Raw genomic sequence first — 24276 nt, forward strand, 5'->3', positions numbered from 1 at the left:
GAGAGCTTAGCTGTAAAAGCCACTCTGGAGGGGTGGGAGGTGAGTAGATGCGGGTAGGGGAGAGCTGGAGGCCAGAGGTGGGCATTTACTATGGCACACTGGACACTCCTTGTGTCTGGACCTTCTGTTTGCTGGATGACATGAGAACACGCTAGATCCTTAACCCAGATCATATCCTTTGCAGCAACATGGGCTGGAGCTGGAGGACATTATCCTAAGCAGACTAACACTGGAATAGAAAACCAAATACTGCATATTCTCACTTATAAGTAGGAGCTAAACAATGAGACTACATGGATACTAGGAGGGGAACAGCAGACACTGGGGCCTGCTTGGGGGGAGGGTGGGAGGAGGGAGGATGAGACAAAAATACCCATCAGGTACTATGCTGCTTACCTGGGTGATGAAATTATCTGTACACCAAATCCCCATGACACAGAGTTTACTTATATAACAAACCTACACATGTACCCTTGAACCTAAAATAAAAGTAAAAAAAGAATCCCAGCTCGTAGAACTGTGGATATGTTCTTTTGCTGAGCACCAATTTTTGCCCCAGTCTAAAGTTCTCTGTATTTTTATGTCTGACTCTTAACTGTCTGCACTGAATCCCCTATAAACAAACACTTGCTTATGGAGCAAATTAAAATATGCTTCTTTATTTATTTGATATCCTAATCAATATCTTTTATTAAGTATAACTCTCCACTCATATCAGATCAGGGGATTGGGTGATGAAGCTGACCTGGTTGCTGACCTCAGGTGCTGACAGGTCAGTAGAGGGGACAACACACAGAGATACACAAGGTCAGAGCTCAGTCACCCAGAGGTGAGAATGTGGTTGTGGACTAATGGACTTTGTAAGAGTGGGGGTATTTGCAGGAAGTACATGGAACACCCAGAATGGGTATGTTTAACAAAGACATTATTTACAGGTATGGTCAAGGTGTAGGGAAACCACACAGACAGTGTATCACCAAAGGGCTCACAAGAGCAGAGGCTGTCAACCCTAGGCTGCAGGAGTGCAGGAAAGGAGTGGTGAAAGTGGGAGCTCTGAGGACGGGGCAGCTGTGGCCTAAGGTGGAGGGGTATACCCAGCCCACAGCAATCATATAGGGAAGGACGGGGGGCAAGTAAGAGACCCCACTCTCCTCCCTCTCTCCCTCCCTCTGATCTCTGGCCCGGTTTCCCCCACTAGCTGAATCCTCCCAGAAGCTAAGAACAAGGGAACCTGTTGCTGCAGCCTGTAGATGTCAGCCTCCTAGGGCGTAGAAATGGGTGGAGAGTGGGAGCCATCTGAGGAGCCATGTGGGGTCAGGGCTGACTTCACAGGGGAAATGATTTGGAAACTGCTTGTGTTTTCCTTATCATTCAGTTCTAAATAGTTCATAAATTTCAATGTAATTTCCTCTTTAACTCTTGAATGATTTTGAAGTGTGTTTTTCAGTTTCTTAGCCTATGGGAGGTTTATGTTTTTCTTGTTGAGTTCTAATTATATTGCATTGTGGTCAGAGATCATGGTCTGGAAGATTCTTTGGAATTTGATGTGACTTCCTTTGTGGCTTTGTGCAGGGTCATTTTCTGGACCTCTGAGCTGGGTTTTATAGGATAGGCAGGAGTTTTTCTGGTGAAGAGTGAACAGCACAGAACCTTACACTGTGGGAAATAGAAATGATCCACTTTGAAGGAATATCAGAAGTTCCCAGCTCATCCTCAGAGTCCCTGGGTGTCTGTGGGATGGGAGGCAGGTGGAAGGGTTGCGGGAAGTCAGAAAGCCCAGATCTCTCAACTACCTGTACCCTCTTCCTGCCCTTCTCAGTCTTGGTTAGAGAGACTAGTTCTTCTAGGAGGCTCTTCTGGGGCTGAAAAGACCCAGACCTTGGAGAACAGTGTCCTGGCTTTACCATAATTTAGCTGTGTGGCCTTGGGATGGTTTTGCCCTCTCTGATGGCACACTGTAACCCTACAGCACTGGAGACCTACAGAAGACAGGCTCTATTCCCTGCCACTGTGTCCTGAGTATGATAAATGGCTCCAGAAGAGTTTAAACAAGGCTCATCTCTGAAGCTTGGCGTGAGCCAGTGAGGACCTAGGATAGGACGTGACCTTTTCCACTACTCAGCCTGGGCACAGGCCCCCCTTGCAGTATGAACTCTGAGTGGCAGCAGGGTGGTGTCTGCCTGCTGTATGCCTTTGGGAAAGCCCTTGCCCCTCTCTGGGCCTCAGTTTCTACACCTGTACCATGAAAGCATCTTCTAGCCATACCAAGTACCATATCAGAACCAGCTTCCTGTGCCTTCCCACTGTAGGCCTGTATCCAGTGACTCCACTGATACAGAGTGGCCACTTCCTGGGGACTCCGCAGCCCTTCCTATGCCAAGAAAGGTCCCTCCTCCCTCCCTGCCCCACAGAATGAGCTACTGCACCCTCAGTTCACCTTACCAGATGTCTGGCAGCTACTATAGCCTGATAGGGCCCACACTCTCCTCACTCTCTCCCAAGAAAGAGTTTCCATTTCAGCTTCTGCCCCTCCCTGCCCAGGAGGCAGGCTCATCTATCCTGGATTTTCCATCCTGGCCACTGAGGAGAATGCCATGGGCACCCTTATGGCAGTCAGAGGAATTGAGGTTAGACTTCCTTTCACTTGAAGGAGACAAGGTTCAAGGGAAGATGGCAGGGTAAGACAAAGTTGACAAGGATATGCACTAAAATTCTGTGTGACCATGGACAAGGCACTTGTTCTCTGAGCCTATTTTCCCTTCTCTAAAGTAAAGACAACAACAACATCTGTCCCACAGAAGAGCTGAGAGAATCAAATGTGATAGCCCTTGTAAACAGTAGAAGGCTGTGGTCAGTCTGTTTCAGGGGTGCTGCCTTCAAACACCCAGCAGGTGTTTGTGTGGAAGAGGGACTGAGCTTGCTCCAGGGTCCTGGAGAGCAGTGGGCAGACCCCCAGGACAATATGAAGAGGCGCTTGGCATATCAGAGCTGTCCAACCATGCAGCCTGGATGGCTGTGCTGTTCTCTCAGGAGGGAGCCGTGCAAGCATAAGTTACCAGCCCCTGGTGACATGGACTTCAGAGGGTTTCAGTCCCTCCAGAGAAGGGGAGGGCCCTCTTGCCTCTAAGAACCTCAGGCTCCCGTGTTCTCTGCTCCAAGCGACTCCTCCTTCCCAGCCCTCTCCCCTTAAGGTAGAGGCATTGCTCTCATCTCTTCCATCTTGGGAAGGAGACCTCTGGAGACTGGGGTGGAAGCTTGGTGTGCATAAGTGCCTGAAGACAATTTCACAGCTCTCAGACCTCACCCTCAACATGGTCCCAGTAGGCATTGTCCCCTCCAACCATTTGGGTTAGTTCCCAGCCTGGGGTGCCCCAGGAGTGGAGGTGATAGTTGTGGGGGAAGGGTGGTTTCACCAGTGTTCCAGGCTCAGCCTTCCATAGAACCCACCATGAAGGCTGCCCAGGAAATTCTGTCCAACCCTAGCCCCTCCTCTGCTGCTGGGGTGCCTCCATTTCAGCCTCTGGGGCTGCCTGCACGGAGCAATCCCTACTTAGTTCAAAGCTTTTCTACAGAAAGCCCTCAGATTGCCCCAGTCTGGATGCACCCTCCTCCTTTCTCTACAGCACGGCATCCCTTCTCCAAGTGAGTTCAGTAACACCTGCCTCCCTGCCTCAGAGTTGCCAGCAGGGATGGGGGTTTTTATGGTCCCCAGAGGCCTGGGTGTTATCTTTTAGCAATAATGGTAGTAAATTACGGCCAGGCGCAGTGACTCATGCCTGTAATCCCAGCACTTTGGGAGGCCAAGGCAGGCGAATCACAAGAGGTCAGGAGTTTGAGACCAGCTTGGCCAATATAGCGAAACCCCGCCTCTACTAAAAACACAAAAATTAGCCGGGCATAGTGGCTTGCACCTGTAATCCCAGATACTCAGGAGGCTGAGGCAGGAGAATCGCTTGAACCCAGGAGGCAGAGGTTGCAGTGAGCCAAGATCCAGCTTTGGTGATACGAGACTCCATCTCAAAAAATAAATAAATAAAATAATGGCGGTAAATTATGCTTTAAATTATTATGGTGGTGTGAAAACACATCACTTTCTTCTATTTGTTCATTCATTCTTACATTCCACAGTATTTACTGAGGGCCCATTAGATGTCAGGCACTGTATGTTGGCCAGTTGTAGACTTTCCCCTTGCTTTGTGGGTGGTGACAAAGGCCTCGGTCTTCTAAGGAAGTTCCACTGGGCCCACGTGTCCCATTGGCTACAGAGGAATATTACTGAACAACAAGTCAGGGAGGGGGTGGCTTGTAAAAGGGAAAGGTTCTTGGATATCACTTAGTGTGATCTCCTCGATGTATGTGGAAAACTGAGACATAGGGGGAGAAAGAGATCAGCCCAATGATGAATCATGACAATAAAAACCATTCAGTGAACCTTACATATGCCTCTCCCTGAAAGGCATATTCTCATTTCTTCTTCTCAGCAACCCTGGGAGAGAGGGAGGTTTATCTTTCTACAGCTTTTTTTTTTTTTTTTTTTTTTTAAAGACAGTATTATCTTTATTAAAAAAACGGATAGATATAGCAGCACTTACAAAACAGAGTTCATTCAAAGGCATTGTACACTGTCAACTGATAATGTGGAGACAGCAGCCCCCTGCCTAGCTGGTTGTGGGCTCTGCACAACATTTGCCCGCAACCACCTGCTCCACTTGGTACAACGCAGCCCAGAACACCCGCGGGGAGAGCCACGCCACGGTGGCCCTCCACAGCTTCAAGCCTTTGTTGTTGTGTGAGTCCCTCAGGTCAAGTAGCACCTTCCATAGCAGCATTTTTAAAATTGTTCTTCCCTTCAGAGAGGGATGGAGGGGCTGGAGAGAAAGTTCCATTAAGTAGGGAGAAGGGATTGGCCATGTTTAGATGATGTTCCAAACCCTACACTGGAGCTGTCTCTGGGTCCCATCTTGGCTTCATGTCCAGGAGATGGGAAAGCTGTGTCTGCTGCAGTGGGAAGCAGCAATTCAGTGGGTGGAGTCCACTTCTTGGTGGAGACTCATGCTGCATCCTGTAGAGTCTGGATTCCACACAAGTACAGCTTGTGACTTCCTGCAGTTGTTAATCCAGTATGTCATCAAATTGCATTTGGGGCCTTTTCAAGAAGCAGCTGTAGGAGCTCCGCTTTGCCTGAGGCTAAGTAGACTAAGGGTATGCTCTTCTTTCCCAGGAAGTTTTCCTAAATTACACCAGCTGCCTGGAACCAACCCTCCTCAGGGGGGAGCCCTTGACACAAAAAGTTCTCAGTGGTTTGCAGTTGTGCTCCTTGGTTAAGCCCATGGAGGTTGCGTCTTCCCTTTTGGACTGTAAGCCCTCAGAATTGGGGTTTTCTTTATTTTGCCTCCTCCCATGTTACCCTGTAGCAGCAACTGACAGTTGTAAGGAATGTTGTGGTTTACAAAGTGCTTTTACCAACTCTGTTTTTGTTTTTTGTTTTTTTGAGATAGAGTCTCGCTCTGTTACCCAGGCTGAAGTGCAATGGCGTGATCTCGGTTTACTGCAACCTCCGCCTCCCAGGTTCAAGCAATTCTCCTTCCTCAGCCTCCTGAGTAGCTGGGATTACAGGCACACACCACCATGCCCAGCTAATTTTTGTAGAGACAGGGTTTCGCCATAGTTGGTCAGGCTTGTCTTGAACTCCTTACCTCAGGTGATCCACCTGCCTCGGCCTCCCAAAGTGCTGGGATTACACACATGAGCCACTGCGCCTGGCCTACTCTGATCATTCTTGAGTCCTGCAACAACCTTGGAATGCGAGTATTGGCTCCAAAAGGTGAAATGACTTGGTCAAGAAGCACAGCTTGAAATGCAGAGCTGGGCCGCGTGAGGTGGCTCATGTCTGTAATCTTAGCACTTTGGGAGGCTGAGGTGGCAGATTGCTTGAGCTCAGGAGTTAGAGACCAGCCTGGGCAACATGGCGAAACCCCATCTCTACTAAGAAAATACAAAAATTAGCCAGGTGCAGTGGTGCGTGCCCATGGTCCCAGCTATTCAGGAGGCTGAGGCAGGAGGATTGTTTGAGCCTGGGAGGCGGAGGTTGCAGTGAGCCGAGACTGCTCCAAGGCACTCTAGTCGGGGCGACAGAACAAGACTTTTATCTTAAAAAAGAAAGAAAGATGGCCGGGCGCGGTGGCTCAAGCCTGTAATCCCAGCACTTTGGGAGGCTGAGACGGGGGGATCACGAGGTCAGGAGATGGAGACCATCCTGGCTAACACGGTGAAACCCCGTCTCTACTAAAAAATACAAAAAATTAGACGGGTGAGGTGGCAGGCACCTGTAGTCCCAGCTCCTCGGGAGGCTGAGGCAGGAGAATGGCGTGAACCCAGGAGGCGGAGCTTGCAGTGAGCTGAGATCCGGCCACTGCACTCCAGCCTGGGCGACAGAGCGAGACTCCGTCTCAAAAAAAAAAAAAAAAGAAAGAGCAAGCAAGCAGAACTGAGACTCAAAAACAGGTCCACTCACAGGGTCTATCCTCCTGCCCGACACTGCCTGAGCACTTAGCAAATACACTGTTAATAAGTTAGGCAAAGAACAAGTCAGTTTGAATGGGGGTTAGACACTTTCAAAAAAATGCTCTCCTGGGAAAGTAAATGATAATGAAGACATCTGTGCCTGGATCCATGTTAAAGCAATTGGCAGCATTAAGTACATCGACCATGCTCCATAACCTTGACATCACCTTAGACTTCTCACTCACTCTTTTGATACCCTTGCAAAATCTGCTGGGGCAGGTCATATTCCACACATTCTACAGATAGCACCCAAGGGAGGAAGTCATTTAGTGTGAGCTGAGAGTTGAAAAACAGATAAGAAGGAGGCCAAGTACAGAGAGAGGAAAGGGGTTTAGGAAACAGAAGGCTGTCTGAAGGTCACTCGGCTTCTAGAGTGCCGAGTTGCCTGCCTCTGGGAAGAGGGCATGAGATAGACCATCACTGACAGACTGGAGCTTCCCTGACTTTGAGAGCAATTCCCTTTCCGCAGGGGTGCCCAGAGGACACAGTGCAGGTTGCTGGCTCTGAGACAAACTGAGAAGGGTAAGAAAGTTCCAGCAATCAATCCTAGCTCCAATGGGGTGTGAGTCTCCCAGCTGAGCTCTGTAGCTGAGTTCCCATCAATCCCTCACACCCCTCAACCTCCTCCCCTGCCACTGCTGACTGCCTGGATTTCCATATATCATCCCCCTCTGCTCACTCACCACAGGCGAGTACAAAATGCATGCAGGATGGATGGAGAGCTTCAGCCTGTGCAGGCAACACAGAATTCTCTATGTAGCTGCAGGGGCCAGGCACAGATAGTCCAGCGCAACAGATAATCCAGAATTTGTTTCCAGGGGTCATGAGCCAGGGAAATTCTCAGCTTTCAAAATCAAACAAGGAAAACATCTGAACTCCAAGCATCTGGGAAGGCTTTCCTCTCTTGCCCCACAGAGGTCTTACCTAAGGGCATGCTGGGAACAGCTAGTCTCATCCAAGAAATCTTTACCAGAGGCAGACAATAATAAAATCCTTGTCTTTTTCAGATATCTTCCAGTTGGGTTGCCTTGGACTGAAGTGCAAAAAAAATTTGGAACAAAGAGATAGAAGGAATGCTGCTACCTGTGTGACCTTGGGGAAGTCACTTCACCTGGTTTGGGGCCTTTTTTCTCAGGTGCAAAGTAAAAGTAAAAACTTATTGCAGGGGTTCCCAAATCAGGCTGAGTTTCAGAATTACCTGGAGAGAGTTAAAGAAAAGAAAAGAAAAATATTAAGTTGGTGGAAAAGTAATTGCGTTTTTGCATAAATGGCAAAAACTGTAATTACTTTTGCACCAACCTAATAGTTTCTCAGGCCCCACCCCAGGCCAACAGAATCTATGTCTCAATGGTGAAGCTCAAGAATGGACAGCTCTGACAAGTGCATCAGGTGTTTCTGATGCCCAGCCAGGTAGGAAAATGACAAGGTTAGATGGATTTGGTCTCTTTAAATTGTAAACAGTTATGTTTAATGAGTTGCCAAGGAACTAAATACATAGACATCTGTAACCAGGAATAACTTTGTCTCAGATAAGCCATCTACAAATAATCAGGCAGGCCTGCACCTTGGCCCAAAACTCCAGATGTTACCTGGCTTCCGACCTAGATGTTAGCTGCCAGGCTTTGGGTCTGCCTGCTCGCCTGCCCACTTCCCAGATTCCTGATGCCTGTGCCCTGGTCTGGTATGATTACCACTGCTCAAGCCTCTCTAAATTCCTGGAAGAGACTTTCTGAAAATAGAAACATGGTGTAGAAAAATAGTACAAAAGAAACATGTTCTATAAATGAAAGGTCTAGTTCTAGGAGAAGATTTATGTTCCAGAAACAGAAATTCCTCCTCCTCTGTATAGATGTGCACCTTGAAAAGGTACTTAACCAGCTACTGTTTTGCACTTTTATTATAGTGCTAAGCACTCTGTGTTTGCTACATCATTTAATCCTTTCTTGTATTTTGAGATAGGTCCATTATTATGTTATTTACAGATGAGAACACAAAGGCTCAGAGAGATTGAATAACTCGTCTAAGGCCAGACAGTGAACGAAAGGCAGAACTGGGATTCTAATTTAGTCCTGACTCTTCACATCTATGATGCTGTTTCCCCAGTGTCCTCATCTGTAAAATAGGGAATAATATTGGCCGGGTGTGGTGGCTTATGCCTGTAATCCCAGCACTTTGGGAGGCCAAGGCAGGTGGATCACCAGAGGTCAGGAGTTCGAGACCAACCTGGCCAACATGGCAAAACCCCATCTCTACTAAAAATACAAAAAGTTAGCTGGGCGTGGTGGCACACACCTGTAGTCCCAGCTACTCGGAAGGCTGAGGCAGGAGAATCCCTTGAACCAGGAGGCAGAGGTTGCAGTGAGCCGAGATTGCGCCACTGCACTCCAGCCTGGGCAACAAGAGTGAGACTCTGTCCAAAAAAAAAAAAAAAGAAAAAGAAAAAGAAAAAAAAGGAATCATATTACTCTTTTTTTTTTTTTTTTTTTTTTGAGGCGGAGTCTCGCTCTGTCGCCCGGGCTGGAGTGCAGTGGCTGGATCTCAGCTCACTGCAAGCTCCGCCTCCCGGGTTTACGCCATTCTCCTGCCTCAGCCTCCCGAGTAGCTGGGACTACAGGCACCCGCCACCTCGCCCGGCTAGTTTTTTGTATTTTTTTTAGTAGAGACGGGGTTTCACCGTGTTAGCCAGGATGGTCTCGATCTCCTGACCTCGTGATCCGCCCGTCTCGGCCTCCCAAAGTGCTGGGATTACAGGCTTGAGCCACCGCGCCCGGCCAATCATATTACTCTTAAGGTATTGTTGCAAAGATCAAATGAAAGAAACTTAGGCATCTCAGAGAGTCTTTTGGGGGTCACACACCAAGTGAGATTCAGCAAAATACCTCTCTGCTCCCTCTCTTCCCCTGCAAAATTAGTGCCAAAATGTAAGACATGTCAGCTACTTCTTACCTGACCAGAGGCAAAGTCAAAATGGGAGAATGAATGTGGGTTGAAGAAATGAGAGTGCAAGATGGGGATCCATACCATATTGTGAGTGTGGGAAAAATAGCAGTAACAAACATGATGTGGGGTCACAGTGGACCACATACCAAGCATGACCTAGTAGTGATTGTTTCAAACCATGGCAAATATTTTTTGAGTAAACGAAGATCTTGAGAGGACATCACTAATCTATGGTTACTGCCATGGCAGATGTAGAAGAGGACCAAGGTAACGTGAATATCATATCTGTTGGGAGGGACATGGGTTCTGGGCAATAGAGTGAAGATTCAAGTCAAGATGTGATGGGAGCACCGGACTGAAACCAGCCAGATGGAATGGGGTTATGTGTGGAGGTCCAAAGGACTAAAGTTCCAGGCAGGAAAAGCAATGTTTGACAACAGATTATGGAAAGATAGCAAGGTGGGAATAAGGACGAAGGCCAGGAAAGGTGGAGTCAGTGAGATGACTTCAGTAAGTGGCTATGTGGGAAAATGACTTCCAGGTGGGCCATGCCAACTCCCAAGGGACGGCCACCCAGAATCCACTCTGAATACCCCACAAGAGCATCTTGGGCTCAACTCCAGGCTCCAACTGTGAGGCAGACACTGGTGACACTGGCTAGTCTGTCCAGATGCAGGTGAGCCAGAGGGTGAGGGGCTGGGGTTTTGGGTCATATAACTAAAGACAGACGGTTCTGCTGAAGAGATGCCAAAGCAACTTGAGAGTTATTTTTGCTTATCAGCAGGAGAGGTGGTTAGGTGGAAAAGTGAAGACTCTCTTGGGAGGTTCCATCTACAACAGGCAGAAGGAGGTGAGGGTAGTGAGAAGAGGCCAGATTTTGGCTAGGGGTGGGGAAGAACTGACTTACTCAGAGCTGTCTCAGCATGGTGCAGGTCAGTTAGCAGGTAGAGAGTTCCAGTCCCCGGGAAGATTTTAAACAGTTGTCCAGTGGCTTAGTGGTGCTGTAGGGAGGCCTACAATGGTAGGTGGGAGAATTAGACTAGAGCAGGTTTTTTTTTCAGTCTTTCTTGAAAACTGTTTCTTCAGATGACAGCTTATGAGAAGCCCCATAAATAAAACACAGATTCTCTGGTTGAGTTGGGGGGTCAGACGCCCAAGGTCCCCAGCTCTGGACTTTGGGGATTTCTTGAAGCACAGTTTGAAAACTGGTGATTGGATAGTCTGTAAGGTCTTTTTTTTTTTTTGAGATGGAATCTTGCTCTGTCGCCAGGCTTCGGCTCACTGCAACCTCCGACTCCCTGGCTCAAGCTAGTCTCCTGCCTCAGCCTCCCGAGTAGCTGGGATTATAGGCATGTGGCACCAAACCCAGCTAATTTTTGTATTTTTAGGAGAGACAGGGTTTCACCATGTTGGCCAGGATGGTCTTGATTTCCTGACTTGGTGATCTGCCCTCCTTGGCCTCCCAAAGTGCTGGGATTACAGATGTGAGCCACCGCGCCCGGCTGTCCCCCAACCTTTTTTTTTTTTTTTTTGAGACAGAGTCTCACTTTGTTGACCAGGCTGGAGTGCAGTGGCATGATCTTGGCTCACTGCAACTTCCCTTCCCGGGTTCAAGCAGTTTTCCTGCCTCAGCCTTCTTAGTAGCTGGGATTACAAGCCCCTGTCACCATGCCTGGCTAATATTTGTATTTTTAGTAGAGATGGGGTTTCACCATGTCGGCCAGGCTGGTCTCGAACTCCTGACTTCAAGTGATCCGCCTGCCTCGTGCTAGGATTACAGGCATGAGCCACCACACCTAGCCTGTAAGATCTTTTTTGTTTTTTTGGAGACTGAGCCTTGCTCTGTCCCCCAGTTTGGAGTGCAGTGGTGCAATCCTGGCTCACTGCAAACTCCGCCTCCCGGGTTCACACCATTCTCCTGCCTCAGCCTCCTGAGTAGCTGGGACTACAGGTGCCCGCCACCATGCCTGGCTAATTTTCTGTATTTTTAGTAGAGATGGGGCTTCACCATGTTAGCCAGGATCGTCTTGATCTCCTGACCTCGTGATCCGCCCGCCTCAGCCTCCCAAAGTGCTGGGATTACAGGTGTGAGCCACCACGCCCAACCAGGTCTTTTTCAATGTTAAGGTTTGACAAGGCAAAACAAGAATTTGAAAGTGCCAGCCTGGTACTTAATTGTTTTGCTCCAAAAGTTTGTTCATCATCATCTCTCAGTTCTTTCTGCTTACAAACCCTGGACCTGACTGCCTTCTCTGTTCGCCCCTTGGCTTGGTTTTCCACATGTAGCCTCTGCAATAAGAGCAAGCAAAATGACCACTGTCTTGGGCTGGGACATAACCACAATGTGTTTGCCAGAGCTGGATCTCACTTTGCAAGCGATATTTGTAGACTCGGGTGATCTGAGTTTAGTGGTCAAACGGAGTTTATTCAGCATCCACAGAGTATCTTATCCCTCTCTACCAGGTTTCGTGTTGGACACTTGGAATATAATGTCCAGTAAGATATGATCCCAGTCTCCAAGGGCTATTCAGTCTGGTGGGGAAGCCAGCCTTGCAGGGGGGCCATGTGGAAGGGAATAGGTCTCAGGGAAGGCTTCTCATAGAGATACTACAGTGAAGCTTTGAATTAACTTAAGGAGGAATAGGCATTTGAAGCAGGCAAATGTATTTGAAAAGAGCAGAACAGAGGTAGGAAGAGCACAATGTGTTTAGGGAACTGCAAGTCATCCAGAATGGCTGGAGCCAAAGGAATGGGTAGGAGAGGCACAAAATGAGCCTGGAGAAGACACCATGCACAGTATCCTGAAGCTCCTGTGAGCTGATCTAAAAGGACTTTATCCTGTGAGCTGTTCCCCTCTGGGGAACCTGTCACGATTCATAAGTGGTTTGAACTAATTTTTCTTGTAGATATTCCAGTTCCTAAAGGCTGAAGACCTCAGAAGTAGCCCTGTTCAGGTGAATGTGAAGAATGAGCCTGCTCAGTGGACATTACAAATGATCCTATTAAGTGTGGAGCATGGGCAGTCATCTATTCCTGGGTTGGCTCCTGATGCAGACAACAACCTTGAAGTCATCTCTTCCCTTTCTGTGCTCCAACTCTCCCTTTTAGCAGAAGAAGGATAAAGATGTTATCAATCTGTCACATCAGAAGAACTGACAAGACCAAAGTTCTCCAAAAGAAGTCCTCCCTAGTTAGAACATGATGTCTTGCAAAATTGTCTGGAGGAATCAGAGGTATATAATGCATGCATTTTGTTCTTTAGTTACCAGCAAGAAAATTGGAAGACGTTTCTCAGGGCTGGTTCCAGAGCCAATCATGACTTATTTTTTGTTTTTTTGAGAAAGGGTCTCACTCTGTCACCCAGGCTGAAGTGCAGTGGTACAGTCTGGGCTCACTGCAACCTCCACCTCCCAGGTTCAAGTGATTCTTGTACCTCAGCCTGAGTAGCTGGGATTACAGGTGTGTGCCACCATGCCCAGCTAATTTTTGTATTTTTAGTAGAGACGGGGTTTCGTTACGTTGACCAGGCTGGTCTCTAACTCCTGGTCTCAAGTGATCCGCCCACCTTGGCCTCCCAAAGTGTTGGGATTACAGGTGTGAGCCACTGTGCCTGGCTGGTTGCTTTCTTTTCTGAGCTGGAGTTGGGGCAGGAGGGTACAAGGAGAGAGCAGCACATGTCACTGACCAGCAGGTTCCTGCCAACCTCATAGGGTTGGTAGGATTGAGATAATCCATGTAAGGACTTAGCACAGTTCCTGGTATACGGTCAGCCCTTAGTAAATGTTAGTGGTTATTGGTTTTTTTTTTTTTTAGTGGTTATTGTTAATGTGTATACAGTCAAGCGTTGCTTAACAGTGGGGACTACATTGAGAAATGTATCAAGTGATTTGGTTGTTGTGCAAACATCACAGGATGTATTTATACAAACCTAGATGGTATATAGCCTATTGCTCCTAGGCTGCAAACCTGTATGGCATATTACTGTGCTGAATACTGTGGGTAACTGTAATACAATGGTAAATACTTATCTATACATATCTAAACATAGAAAAGGTACAGTAAAAATACAGCATAAGATAAAAAATGATACTGCTGTATAAGACACTTATAATGAATGGAGCCTGCAGGACTGGAAGTTGTTCTGGGTGAGTCAGTGAGTGAGTTTTGAGTGAATGTGAAGACTGAGGAGGACATTACTGTATACTACAGTAGGCTTTATAAACACTGTACACAAATTTATAAAAATATTTTTCTTTCTTCAATAACCTTAGCTTACTATAACTTTTTAACTTTATAAACCTTTTAATTTTTAAAACTTTTTGACTATTTTATAATTACACTTAGCTTAAAACAAACACACTGCATAGCTATACGAAATATTTTCTATCTTTATTCTATAAGCTTTTTTCTATTAAAAAAATTTATTTTTCACTTTTTAAATGTTTTGGTTAAAAGCTAAGACAAAAACATGTACATTAGCCTAGGCCTACACAGGGTCAGGATCATCAACATTACTGACTTCCATCTCTACATCTTGTCCCACTGGAAGGTATTCGGGGCAATAACACACATGGAGCTGTCCTCTCCTATAAGAACAATGCCTTCTTCTGGAATAACTCCTGAGAGACCTGCCTGAGGCTGTTTTGCAATTGACTTAGTACTTTTTATATGTAGAAAGAGCACACTCTAAATGATAAAGTGTAGTAAATACATAAACCAGTAGTAATCATTTACTACTATCAAGCATTATGTACTGTACATAATTTTATGCACTATACCTTTTTATTTTTTGAGATAGGGTCTTGCTCTGTCGTCCAGGCTGGAGTGCAGTAGTGTGATCCCAGCTCACTGTAGCCTCAACCTCCCGGGCTCAAGTGAACCTCCCACCTTAGCCTCTTGAGTAGCTGGGACTACAGGTGTGCACCACGACACTCAGTTAATTTTTAAATTTTTTTTGTAGAAACGAGGTCTCGCTATGCTGTCCAGGCTGGTCTCGAACTTCTAAACTCAAGGGATCCGCCTGCCTCGGCCTTCCAAAGTATTGGGATTACAGGTGTGAGCCACCGTACCCAGCCCCTATACACTATACTTTTATACAACTTGAAGTACAGATTTACACCAGCATCACCACAAATACGTAATGCATTGTGGTATAACATTACTACAGCTATGATGTCACTAGGCAATAGGAATTTTTCAGCTCCATTATAATCTCATGGGACCACAGTTGCATATGCAATCCAACTTGACCAAAACATTGTTATGTAGTACGTGACTGCAGCTTGGGAGGCCAGCACCGAACCCAGAGTACCTCTTGTCTCTTGCAAGAAACACATGGTCTTTGAGATTTTAACACTGTCTACCCGTTATTCCCCATTAAGCCATAAGTGCTTCTTGGGCGGGTACCAGAGACTGGCAAGCTTTGCATCCTCCATAGCATGTGGTAGAGTTCCTTAAATCTCTTTGCCCCTTCTGAGATGGCATTTATCAATATGTCTTGTATTGTAATCATTCATGTCAGGTCATGCCGCTGAACTGTGGGCTCCTAAAGGGTAGATACTGAATCTTTGTATCTGTCCAGAAACAAGCATTCTTAGCTTGGCTCTGCTCCAGGGTGTTAACACTTGCTGTTCTCTTTACCTGGTTCTCTTTCCCCAGCTCATGTATCAGCTGCCACTGCTGCAGAGATGCCTCTCCTGACCATTAAGTCATTGCCTCCACTCCATAGTCTATAATATTATTTTTTAATTTTCACAACACTACCAGTATGTGAAATAATTTTATTGGTTTACTTGTCTTCTTTACAAGAATATAAACTACATGAGAACAGGGGCCTTATTTGCCATGTTCATTGCTATATTATCCAGTTTTTAATAACAGTGCTTGGCAAATAGGTGCTCAGTAAGTGTGAATGAATGCTGACTCAATGCCAAATCAAATGACTAGGAAGTGGGCATTAGTACTTCTCCAAGACTGAACAAAAGGTCAGTATGGATAGTGCAAAACCAAATATGTGGCTCCAGCTTCTAAACTGGTTGGAGAAGAAAGAAGTACCAGTATGAACATCCAAGAACTAGACAAAGCAAACTATAATCAGATGTTGGTGTGAGGCACTGAATCAGAGGCAAGAGAGAAACAGGCAGTGGCTAAAACAGAGCTTGAGAGCAGGAATCATACCTACTCATCTTTCTGTGTCCAGCACTTAACATAGTGGCTGCAGAATAGATGCTCTGTGAGCAATTGTTAAGTTGTACTGTGTAATGGTCCACCGAGGTGATGCCAGTGGATTGTGAGGTACAGAGACTGTGTATAACTTGGTATCTTGGTTTGCAAATATTCCTACTCAACAAATTCTCGACCTAGGTGTATTAAGAGATTCTTTTAAATCTAGAGTATTTACATGTAGGTACATACACAAGACAATGTTTTGGTTGAAATCCATATTACCTATTTATTCAACAAAAAACTGAGTATCTTCTATGGTCCAGGCCATGTCCTTGGCACTGGGAACAGAGATAAATCCTGGCCCTCAAGGAGCTCACAGTCTAGTGGGGGAAAAAAGACACAAGAATAAATAAATATAATGTATTTGGAGTTTGCAAAGGGGGCTACTATGGGAGACAAAGAACAGAGGAACCTAAATATCCTATAGTTAGCATCCACAGGAAAGAAAGACCTGCCAATGTACATTTTTGTAAAGAACAAATAAGGCAATGGTTCTCAAAGTGTGGCTGGCTAATTACCTACATCAGAATCATCTGGAGCACACATTAACAAGTAGATTCCCAGTGCCTTCTGCACAGGTTCTTGATTGTGTGTGTGTGTGTGTGTGTGTGTGTGTGTGTGTGTGTGTGTGTGTGTGTGTGTGTGGTGGGGGGTGTACAGTTGATGCCTGAGAATCTGCATTTTAAAAGCATTCTAGGTGATGCTACTGGATCTTAAAGTTTCAGAACTGATGAGATAAAGTTTGTCCTTTTAACTGGAATAAAGAATGATCTACACATCTGAAATGCTAACTTGTGTTAGTCTTTAATGAGGGGCAGGGGAAGTAGAGAAAAGGATGGTAGTTGATATTTTCTACTGTAGTGAAGTTAGTTTAATTCTCACAATAATCCTATGAGGTAGATATTATTATCCCTATTTTAGATGGAAACCTCCCCCCCAGAATTAGATAGTTTAAGCGATTTGTTCAACAGTAGAGAGCTAATGAATAATAACACTAACATATGAACCCAGATTCACTTAACTCTAAAGCCTGTCCACTTTCTATAACACCATGCTAGCACCAGGGGACAAATTTACTGATTAAATGGTACAATTTTCTTTGAGTTCTTTGCCGGATCTTTCTATGTAAATAAATATAAAGAACAGCTACATGGTACTTTAGTCCAACATAATTATCCATGGACACATCCTACTTGGCAGTTAGGGACAGAGGGCAAATCCAGGAGGAATGATTAAAATGAGTAGCCATTTCTTACTCCTTTTTCCATCATTTCCTCACCCGCTGGTGGAGGTGTAACAATGTATTATATATGGCTAATAACTGGGTCCATCTGGAAAGACAAGCAAACATAACTGGATACCCATAAAAACGACCCCATCTGACGTCAAAAATTCTTGGGACCCAAAACATTCAGAAGGTCAGAAGGCATTTAATGAAAATGGCAGGGCAGAGAAGACTCAAGTTTCTCAAAAGATAAACTGCCAGGACCAGAAGCAGGTCCAGAATTTGCATTAGTTAACAGCTCAACCTTTAGAGAAATAGTGAAAGGATAGCAGCTTCCCCAGTTTAAAAAAAATACTGTCTCTCTCAATACATAGACTCAAAGGTGCAACAAAATAGACACAGCTCAGAGAACAGTGGGAGGTCTATCCTATTTTAAGAGCTTAGGGACAGGCTCCACCTATAAAAATTCTTCTGGAAGGAAGAAAACACACACACACAAACTGCAAATACTGCTTAAATTCCCACTCACCACATTCAGTGTCATACAACCAGATCTTAGGCAGCAGAGTGGAGCATGTTAGATCAATAAAGAAATGTCAAGCCAGGCATGGTGGCTCACACCTGTAATCTCAGCACTTTGGGAGAGCAAGGTGGTGGATCACTTGAGGCCAGAAGTTCGAGACCAGCCTGGCCAACATAGTGAAACCCTGTCTCTACAACAATACAAAAATAAGCCAGGCATGGTGGCATGCGCCTGTAATCCTAGCTCCTCGGGAGGCTGAGGCAGGAGAATTGCTTGAACCAGGGAGGTAGAGGTTGCAGCGAGCTGAGATTGTGCCACTGTACTCCAGCCTGGGCAAGACAGAGTGAGACTTCATCTCAGGAAAAAAAGAAAGAGAAAGAAATGCCATAGTAAAGGCAGCTGACAACAATACTGGGGGCCTTGGGTTCAGAAGGCTGGTGTGTAACCACCATTCTTTCCTCTCACTGAGCTTGGAGCCACAACAGTGACATTACAAACAAAAGATGGGTTTCCAGCTCTGGAGAGCAACTTTCTTATTTCTGGTATTCCAAGCAATTGTTCAGTCCCAAGATGAGTTTTGATAAAATCAGCCCATAGCCCTGATACTATGGACAGTACATAACTTAGATTTCATTATTTTGTATAACAAACATTGTAAGCCAAACTTTAAAAAAAAATTATTGCTATATTTTCCCCACATCCATTCTGGGAACATTTACTTTCACCCACTTTTTTGTATCATGTTTAGAGTTGTTTTTAAAAAAATCATGCAAACCTGGATTAATCTTCTCCTTACAAAAGCATTTTATTTACACTGCACTGATTTATTCCTTCAAACACATAGCTTCTAACAGGTGGAGTTAGAGAAGCGGGTGCCACAAACTATGGTTTAATAGTATGCAGACCCTGTACCGTTTATCTAACTATACCTCAAATTTGCTGATACCCCAAGCCAGCTACACTAAAGCCATCTCTGGGGGGCATCATCTAGATGAAGTCATTATCCTGACGGGAATATCTGGTTATTCTACAGTTGAAACAGGATGTTTGGCTTATGCTTTTGTCCAGATGACCGGTGCATGGGAAGCATTAAAGCCCCTATCTAACTACAGCAGGTCTTCAAGCTTATTATCCTGTCATGAGTTCATAAAAATGACAAACTCATCATTTGGGAGCTATGAGGTCAAAGTGGCCAGAATGCAACTGCGCTGTTACACTGTGCAAAATCAAGTCAACTGCCTTGTAGGTCCTTGTCTGTCTCTTGTTATAACCTCGAACACTTAAAAAAGAAAACCTCAAGTATGCTGAGATAATTATCAGAATGTTTAGGTACCTTCGTTCCCGAACATCAATTAATAGGGCTCATCTCCATGACTGCTTGCGATAAGCACACAGGGCAACTCATTACCAATTGCTCATTATAAATGCTGAGCTCTTGAGTTCCTGAGGAGGGGGTGGGCTCTAGACTATCGAGGGCTGAGTCTACTAGGTGAAGGGCCAACCTGTACAGTTCTAAGTCTTATTTTGGTTCTGGGAACATTTCAGTTCTGCTCCAAGCCCGCTTTGCTCCAATTCAGCGATGACAGACATATATTTGAACTCATTTGGTCTGAGGTTAAAGGTCTCCACTAACCCGTAGGTCTCTTTCCGATCAGTAGCATAGAAGAGCTGAACTTGGTTGGCGATGCACTGTGCCTCAGCAACATTCTGTAAGGTAAAAAGAATAATGAGGTCCTTTCTTGCACAGGGTCACAAAGCTCTTGTCTGAGTTGTGTGGTGGGTGGGGGCCCTCGCCCAGGAGTCACCACTTCCAGAAAGTTTCCCTAACTTCTTGACGTCCCTAGTCTTGGTTAGGTGCTCCTTCTCTGTGTACCAAATCATCCTGTGCTTACCACTATCATAGTATTTATCACACTGTATTGTATTTTTCCTTTTCTTTTTTTGTCTATTTTCCCTAGTACAAACTCCTCAAAGACATAGACTGGTTTGTTTTATATCTCTGCAGAGTGACATTTGGTGAATGTTTACTGAATAAATTAATGTGCATGTTCACATTATTTCTCTTCATCCAGTTCCTTAATAACTGTTAAATATATCTCAAGGGGGAAATAAGAGAGCAATAGTTACCTAGCTCTAAGAACCAGTTTGTGAGTGAGAACTGAGTTCTTGACTAACCAGATATACACTTGAATAAAACCTGTTATGATACTACCTTGGTCAGAAAAGTACTCCCAGAGCAAGCTGTGATGGTTTTAAAATTTGCCCACAAATTTTATGATACTCCTCCCTTTGATGGAGCCTAACTTCCCTTTCCTTGAGTGAGGGCTATACTCAATGATTTCCTTCTAACAAGTAGACTATGACAAAATGGTTGGGGGCATTGGTGTGAGCCTGTAGTCCAAGCTACTTAGGAGGCTGAGGTAGGAGGATTGCTTGAGCCTGTCTGGGTAATGTAGTGAGTCCCTCTCTCTTCAAAAAAAAAGGACTTCGAAAAAATGAAAAATGATGGACAATGACTTCTGCTATCAAGCCATAAAGGTTGTAACTTCTCTCTTGCTAATTTTCTTGCTCTGGGAAAAGTCAGTTTCCATGTAGTGAGGACACTCAGGCAGCCCTATGGAGAAACATGATGAAAACATGAGGCCTCTGCCAAGAGCCATATGAGTGGGGCTGGATGTGGATGCTCAAGCCCAATCAGCCTTCAGATGACTGTACCCCTAGATAACACCTTGACAGCAACCTTGTGAGACTCTGAGCCAGAACCACTCAGCTAAGCTGCTACTATAAAAACTGTGAGGTAATAAATGTTTCTTGTTTTAAGCCACTAGGTTTTGTAGTAATTTGTTATGCAGCCATTTATAATTAATACATCAGCAACGGCCCAGGGAAGAGAAGGGGCCACCTTCTTTAAAACTCAGTAGCAAAGAAATGGTGAGCAGGCCACTCTACATGACAGAGGCAGAGAAATTAGCCAGATGTGGTGGCACAAGCCTGTAGTCCTAGCTACTCAGGAGGCTGAGGCAGGAGGATCGCTTGAGCCCAGGAGTTTGAGGCTGCACTGAGCTATGGTCATGCCAGTACACTCTAGCCTGGGTAACAGAGCAAGACTCTATCTCTAAAAAAAAATTAAATAAAAATAAAAATTAAAAAATGATAGAGATGGGGGTTAGAACATAGGCTACACTCTCAAACTTTGCAAATGAGTCACCTCAGACATCTCTTACTTTTGCTATACATTCTGCAGTTCTAGTTGGTCAGAGATACTTGTCCATTATCACCGTGCTCATATGGCCAAAATTAAACCTCAAAAGGTCATGGAAAATTCCCACTAAAAACTTACTGCCAAAAGTATGCTATGTCTAGCTAGAGAATGATGAAGACGGGTTTATAAATAACACAGGCTGTGCTCCACCTCTGTTCCCTCTGTGGGACTTTCAGGACATTTCTCATGAGCAGGCACTAATCTCTGAGACTGCATCTTCAATCAAAAACCTTTTCCCAAAAAGCTGGCTACTTCAAATTAATAGAATTTTAGAGCTAGAAGGGACCTCAGAGATCATCCAGTTCTCATTTAATAGGCTAGGAAACCAAGGCGGATGAAGTTCAGGGATGGCTCAAGGTCAAGTGGCCAGCCAAGGTCACAGCCAGGACTAGACCTCTAGACTCCCTGGTTGGTATTCGCCCCAATTCATCCTGCTGTTTCTGGTAGGGCAAGATAATTAAGACTGATTAAGGCCAATAACTACTTCATCTATTTTACCTTTCTTAAATTCACACATGCCTCAAGAGCAAATCATTTCTAAAGCAAGTGCACTGCTATAATCTGAGGATACCACCACTCTCTCAGTCCCTGGGCTACAGGGCCTCTGACATCAACTTTTATCTGAAGCTTGGGGTAGTGAAGGCAGGAGTAAGTTCAGCTGTGTTCACCTAGAACACTGGTGTTCAAACTATTCTGTAGAGTCCTCGGGGCTCTGTGGAGGTGCCTCAGGTCCCTTCACCTCTGTTTTAGCTGTCATATCCTGGGGTTTTACATAGTAAGATTTTGTTTGGATAAAGGGGTCTTCCTACTACTTTAAAAAGAAGTTTGGGCCGAGCGTGGTGGCTCACGCCTATAATCCCAGCACTTTGGGAGGCCGAGGCAGGTGGATCACAAGGTCAGGAGATTGAGACCATCTTGGCTAACATGGTGAAACCCTGTCTCTATGAAAAATACAAAAACAAAATTAGCCAGGCGTGGTGGTGGGCGCATGTAGTCCCAGTTACTCAGGAGGCTGAGGCAGCATGAACCCAGGAGGCGGAGCTTGCAGTGAGCTGAGATCTAGCCACTGCACTCCAGCCTGGATGAAAGAGCGAGACTCCGTCTCGAAAAAAAAAAGAAGTTTGAAGACCACTAGTACAGTGAGTAGGAAGGTAAGACACAAGGAGAGATGTCTATCTCTCATGGAGGGTTATAAAAAGGCAACCCCCACCAGCCCTTATTCTTCTCCTGCCTTTTATTCTCTTGGCTCTCAACATGAAGCAACAGTCTCCTCCTTTTCCAAGACCCAATAAGATAAATATACTAACTCCCTGTGCTGCTCAATAAAGAGGTATTTTAACAAACTTGATTCCTCCCTTTCAATTTTCAAATCTACAATCAATGCACCAAGTCCTGCCTATTTTATTCCCTACATATTCCTGGGGTCATTCTCTTTCCTCCATCTCTACTACCACTGCTGTAGTTCAAGTTTTCACCGCTTCTTGTGCAGACTATTGCAACTGACTTCTAAATTATCATACTGACTAGACTTGAAACTACAGAATGTTTAGGAAGCAAATAATTAAGGTTAATAATTAATAGGCTAGGTCTTAAAATCCAACTCTTTATGGGTTCTTCTCTGTTCAAACCCTTTAATGACTCTTTTCATGCCCTCAGGGTAAAGCTAAATCTCTAAACACAAACCACCAAACCATATATACACACACATACACACACACACAAGTGATACCAAACTCTTTACAATACTCCAAGTCATTTTATGTCTCTTAGTGTTTACTTATGCTATTCCCTCTGTCTGAAACATTTCTCTCCTTCTTTATCAGGCTAAACTCCTGCTGTTTGCACGTTCAGTCCGGTGTCATCCCCAGGAAATATTACTCCCTGTGGCCCAGGGATACCGCCCCACTCTCCCTAGAACCTTCTGCATGTCTATCCTAGCACTTACTGCATTTCAATGAAATCATCCATTGACATAGATGTGGAGCCAAATAAAGCTAGGTTTTAAAATATTCCATTAGTTTTTAGCATTAAAGTTAGTTTGGAAGAAATCTCTATTCTCCATGTATTTCGATTCATTTGACGTTAATGCTTTACCACAGTTGGAAATACTATGCCTAAAGTGCACAGTTCATGTGTGAGTATACAGGGGATCATATATTCATGTTATACTTCCAAGTTTCTCTTCTCTAAGTCATGTACAACAAGTTCTAACATGTCTAGTTCTATACTACATTGGAACCTCACAGTCAAGTTGATTTATACAAGGCAAATAAATATGTATTGTCTTATATGTTGTCAAATGTTAAAAGGCCAGAAAGCAAATTTTAACAATGATGAGAACTGTGCAGCAGTTTGAGACCACCAGAGTGAGGTGGTAAAAATGGCAAACAGCAGAATGGGCCTCCTCTGACCTCTAGGATCCACTTGTAATATGATTAGGTGCTGTGCTCTGCCGAAGACCAGAAAATATAGTACAATCTCTATATTGTCACTCACTCACATGGTCAAATTATTTCCTATCTTTCCAGCTCACTTCCAACTGCCACAACCCATTAGGACTCATAATTCTTACTGTCTCTAACCTCCCTTATATTTTCACTTTCCTCATTATCCAGCTTCCATTCCATGGTCAATAATCATTTCTTTGCATTCACCTTTAACTTCCTTCAGACCATTTATGTAAATAAATGAACATGGCTGTGTTCTAATAAAACTTGAAATACTATTTTTCTTTAATAATAGCTTTTATTATTAAACAATTTCTGTATTTCTTTAAGAATAAAGAGATTTTGGCCCGGCGTGGTGGCTCACGCCTGTAATCCCAGCACTTTTGAAGGCTGAGGTGGGTGGATTACCTGAGGTCAGGAGATCGAGACCAGCTTGGCCAACATGGTGAAACCCTGTCTCTACTAAAAATACAAAAATTAGGCGGGCGTGGTGGCACACGCCTGTAATCTCAGCTACTCAGGAAGCTGAGGCAGGAAAACTGCTTGAGCCTGGGAGGTGGAGGTTGCAGTGAGCCGAGATTATGCCACTGCACTCCAGCCTGGTCAAAAAAAAAAAAAAGGTTTTTCCCCTAATCATTTAAAGAGGCAGAAAACACTCTTAACTCGTGGGCGTTATAACAACAAGCAGTGGGCTGGATTTGGCCCATAGGCTGTATAGTTTGCTGACGCTTGTCCTAGACAACAATTTTGTACTTCCTTTTTTTGACTCAAATGTCCAACATTTTTCCAACCTTGCTTTCAGCTGATAACTTTTCTTTCTTTTCACTAAGCAATCTGCAGGAAACTTATACTACTACCTCTATCCATCTAATTGTATCAGTGTCCTTACACTTTGGCTTCTCTCCTGCTATCTTATTCCTGGTAAAGATCAACACCTCATTACCAGACTTGCCCACTCAAAAATATCACTTCTCCCTGCTTTCTCCTGTATCATCAACATTTCCCTCTCTACTGGATCTGTCTTTTTTTTTTTAGAGACAGGGTCTGGGTCTGTTGCTCAGGCTGGAGTGCAATGGTGCAATCTCGGCTC

General features: G+C 44.8%; 1 protein-coding gene across 6 annotated transcripts in view; it reads right to left on the reverse strand.

The window, feature by feature from the left end:
- Positions 1–4575: 4575 nt before the first annotated feature.
- Positions 4576–24276, reverse strand: part of ATPAF1 (ATP synthase mitochondrial F1 complex assembly factor 1) — a 45539-nt gene continuing 25838 nt past the window's right edge. Inside the window, exons 9-12 of one of the 6 annotated variants that reach the window (XR_004060335.1) lie at positions 19111–19184; positions 10412–10517; positions 7248–7762; positions 4576–5103 (exon numbers count right to left, since the gene is read on the reverse strand). Coding sequence is in view for 5 of the 6 variants with exons in the window: in XM_010363008.2 (XP_010361310.2) it covers positions 18990–19184 (195 nt within the window). In the remaining variant the exon portion in view is untranslated. Of the gene's footprint in view, positions 5104–6452; positions 7763–9368; positions 10518–15929; positions 16050–18257; positions 19185–24276 lie in introns of those variants that run through there. The other 5 variants (XM_030941803.1, XM_030941801.1, XM_030941802.1 and 2 more) reach the window with 5 other exon arrangements.

Source organism: Rhinopithecus roxellana, chromosome 12 (assembly GCF_007565055.1).
Source record: "Rhinopithecus roxellana isolate Shanxi Qingling chromosome 12, ASM756505v1, whole genome shotgun sequence".
Taxonomy (NCBI): domain Eukaryota; kingdom Metazoa; phylum Chordata; class Mammalia; order Primates; family Cercopithecidae; genus Rhinopithecus; species Rhinopithecus roxellana.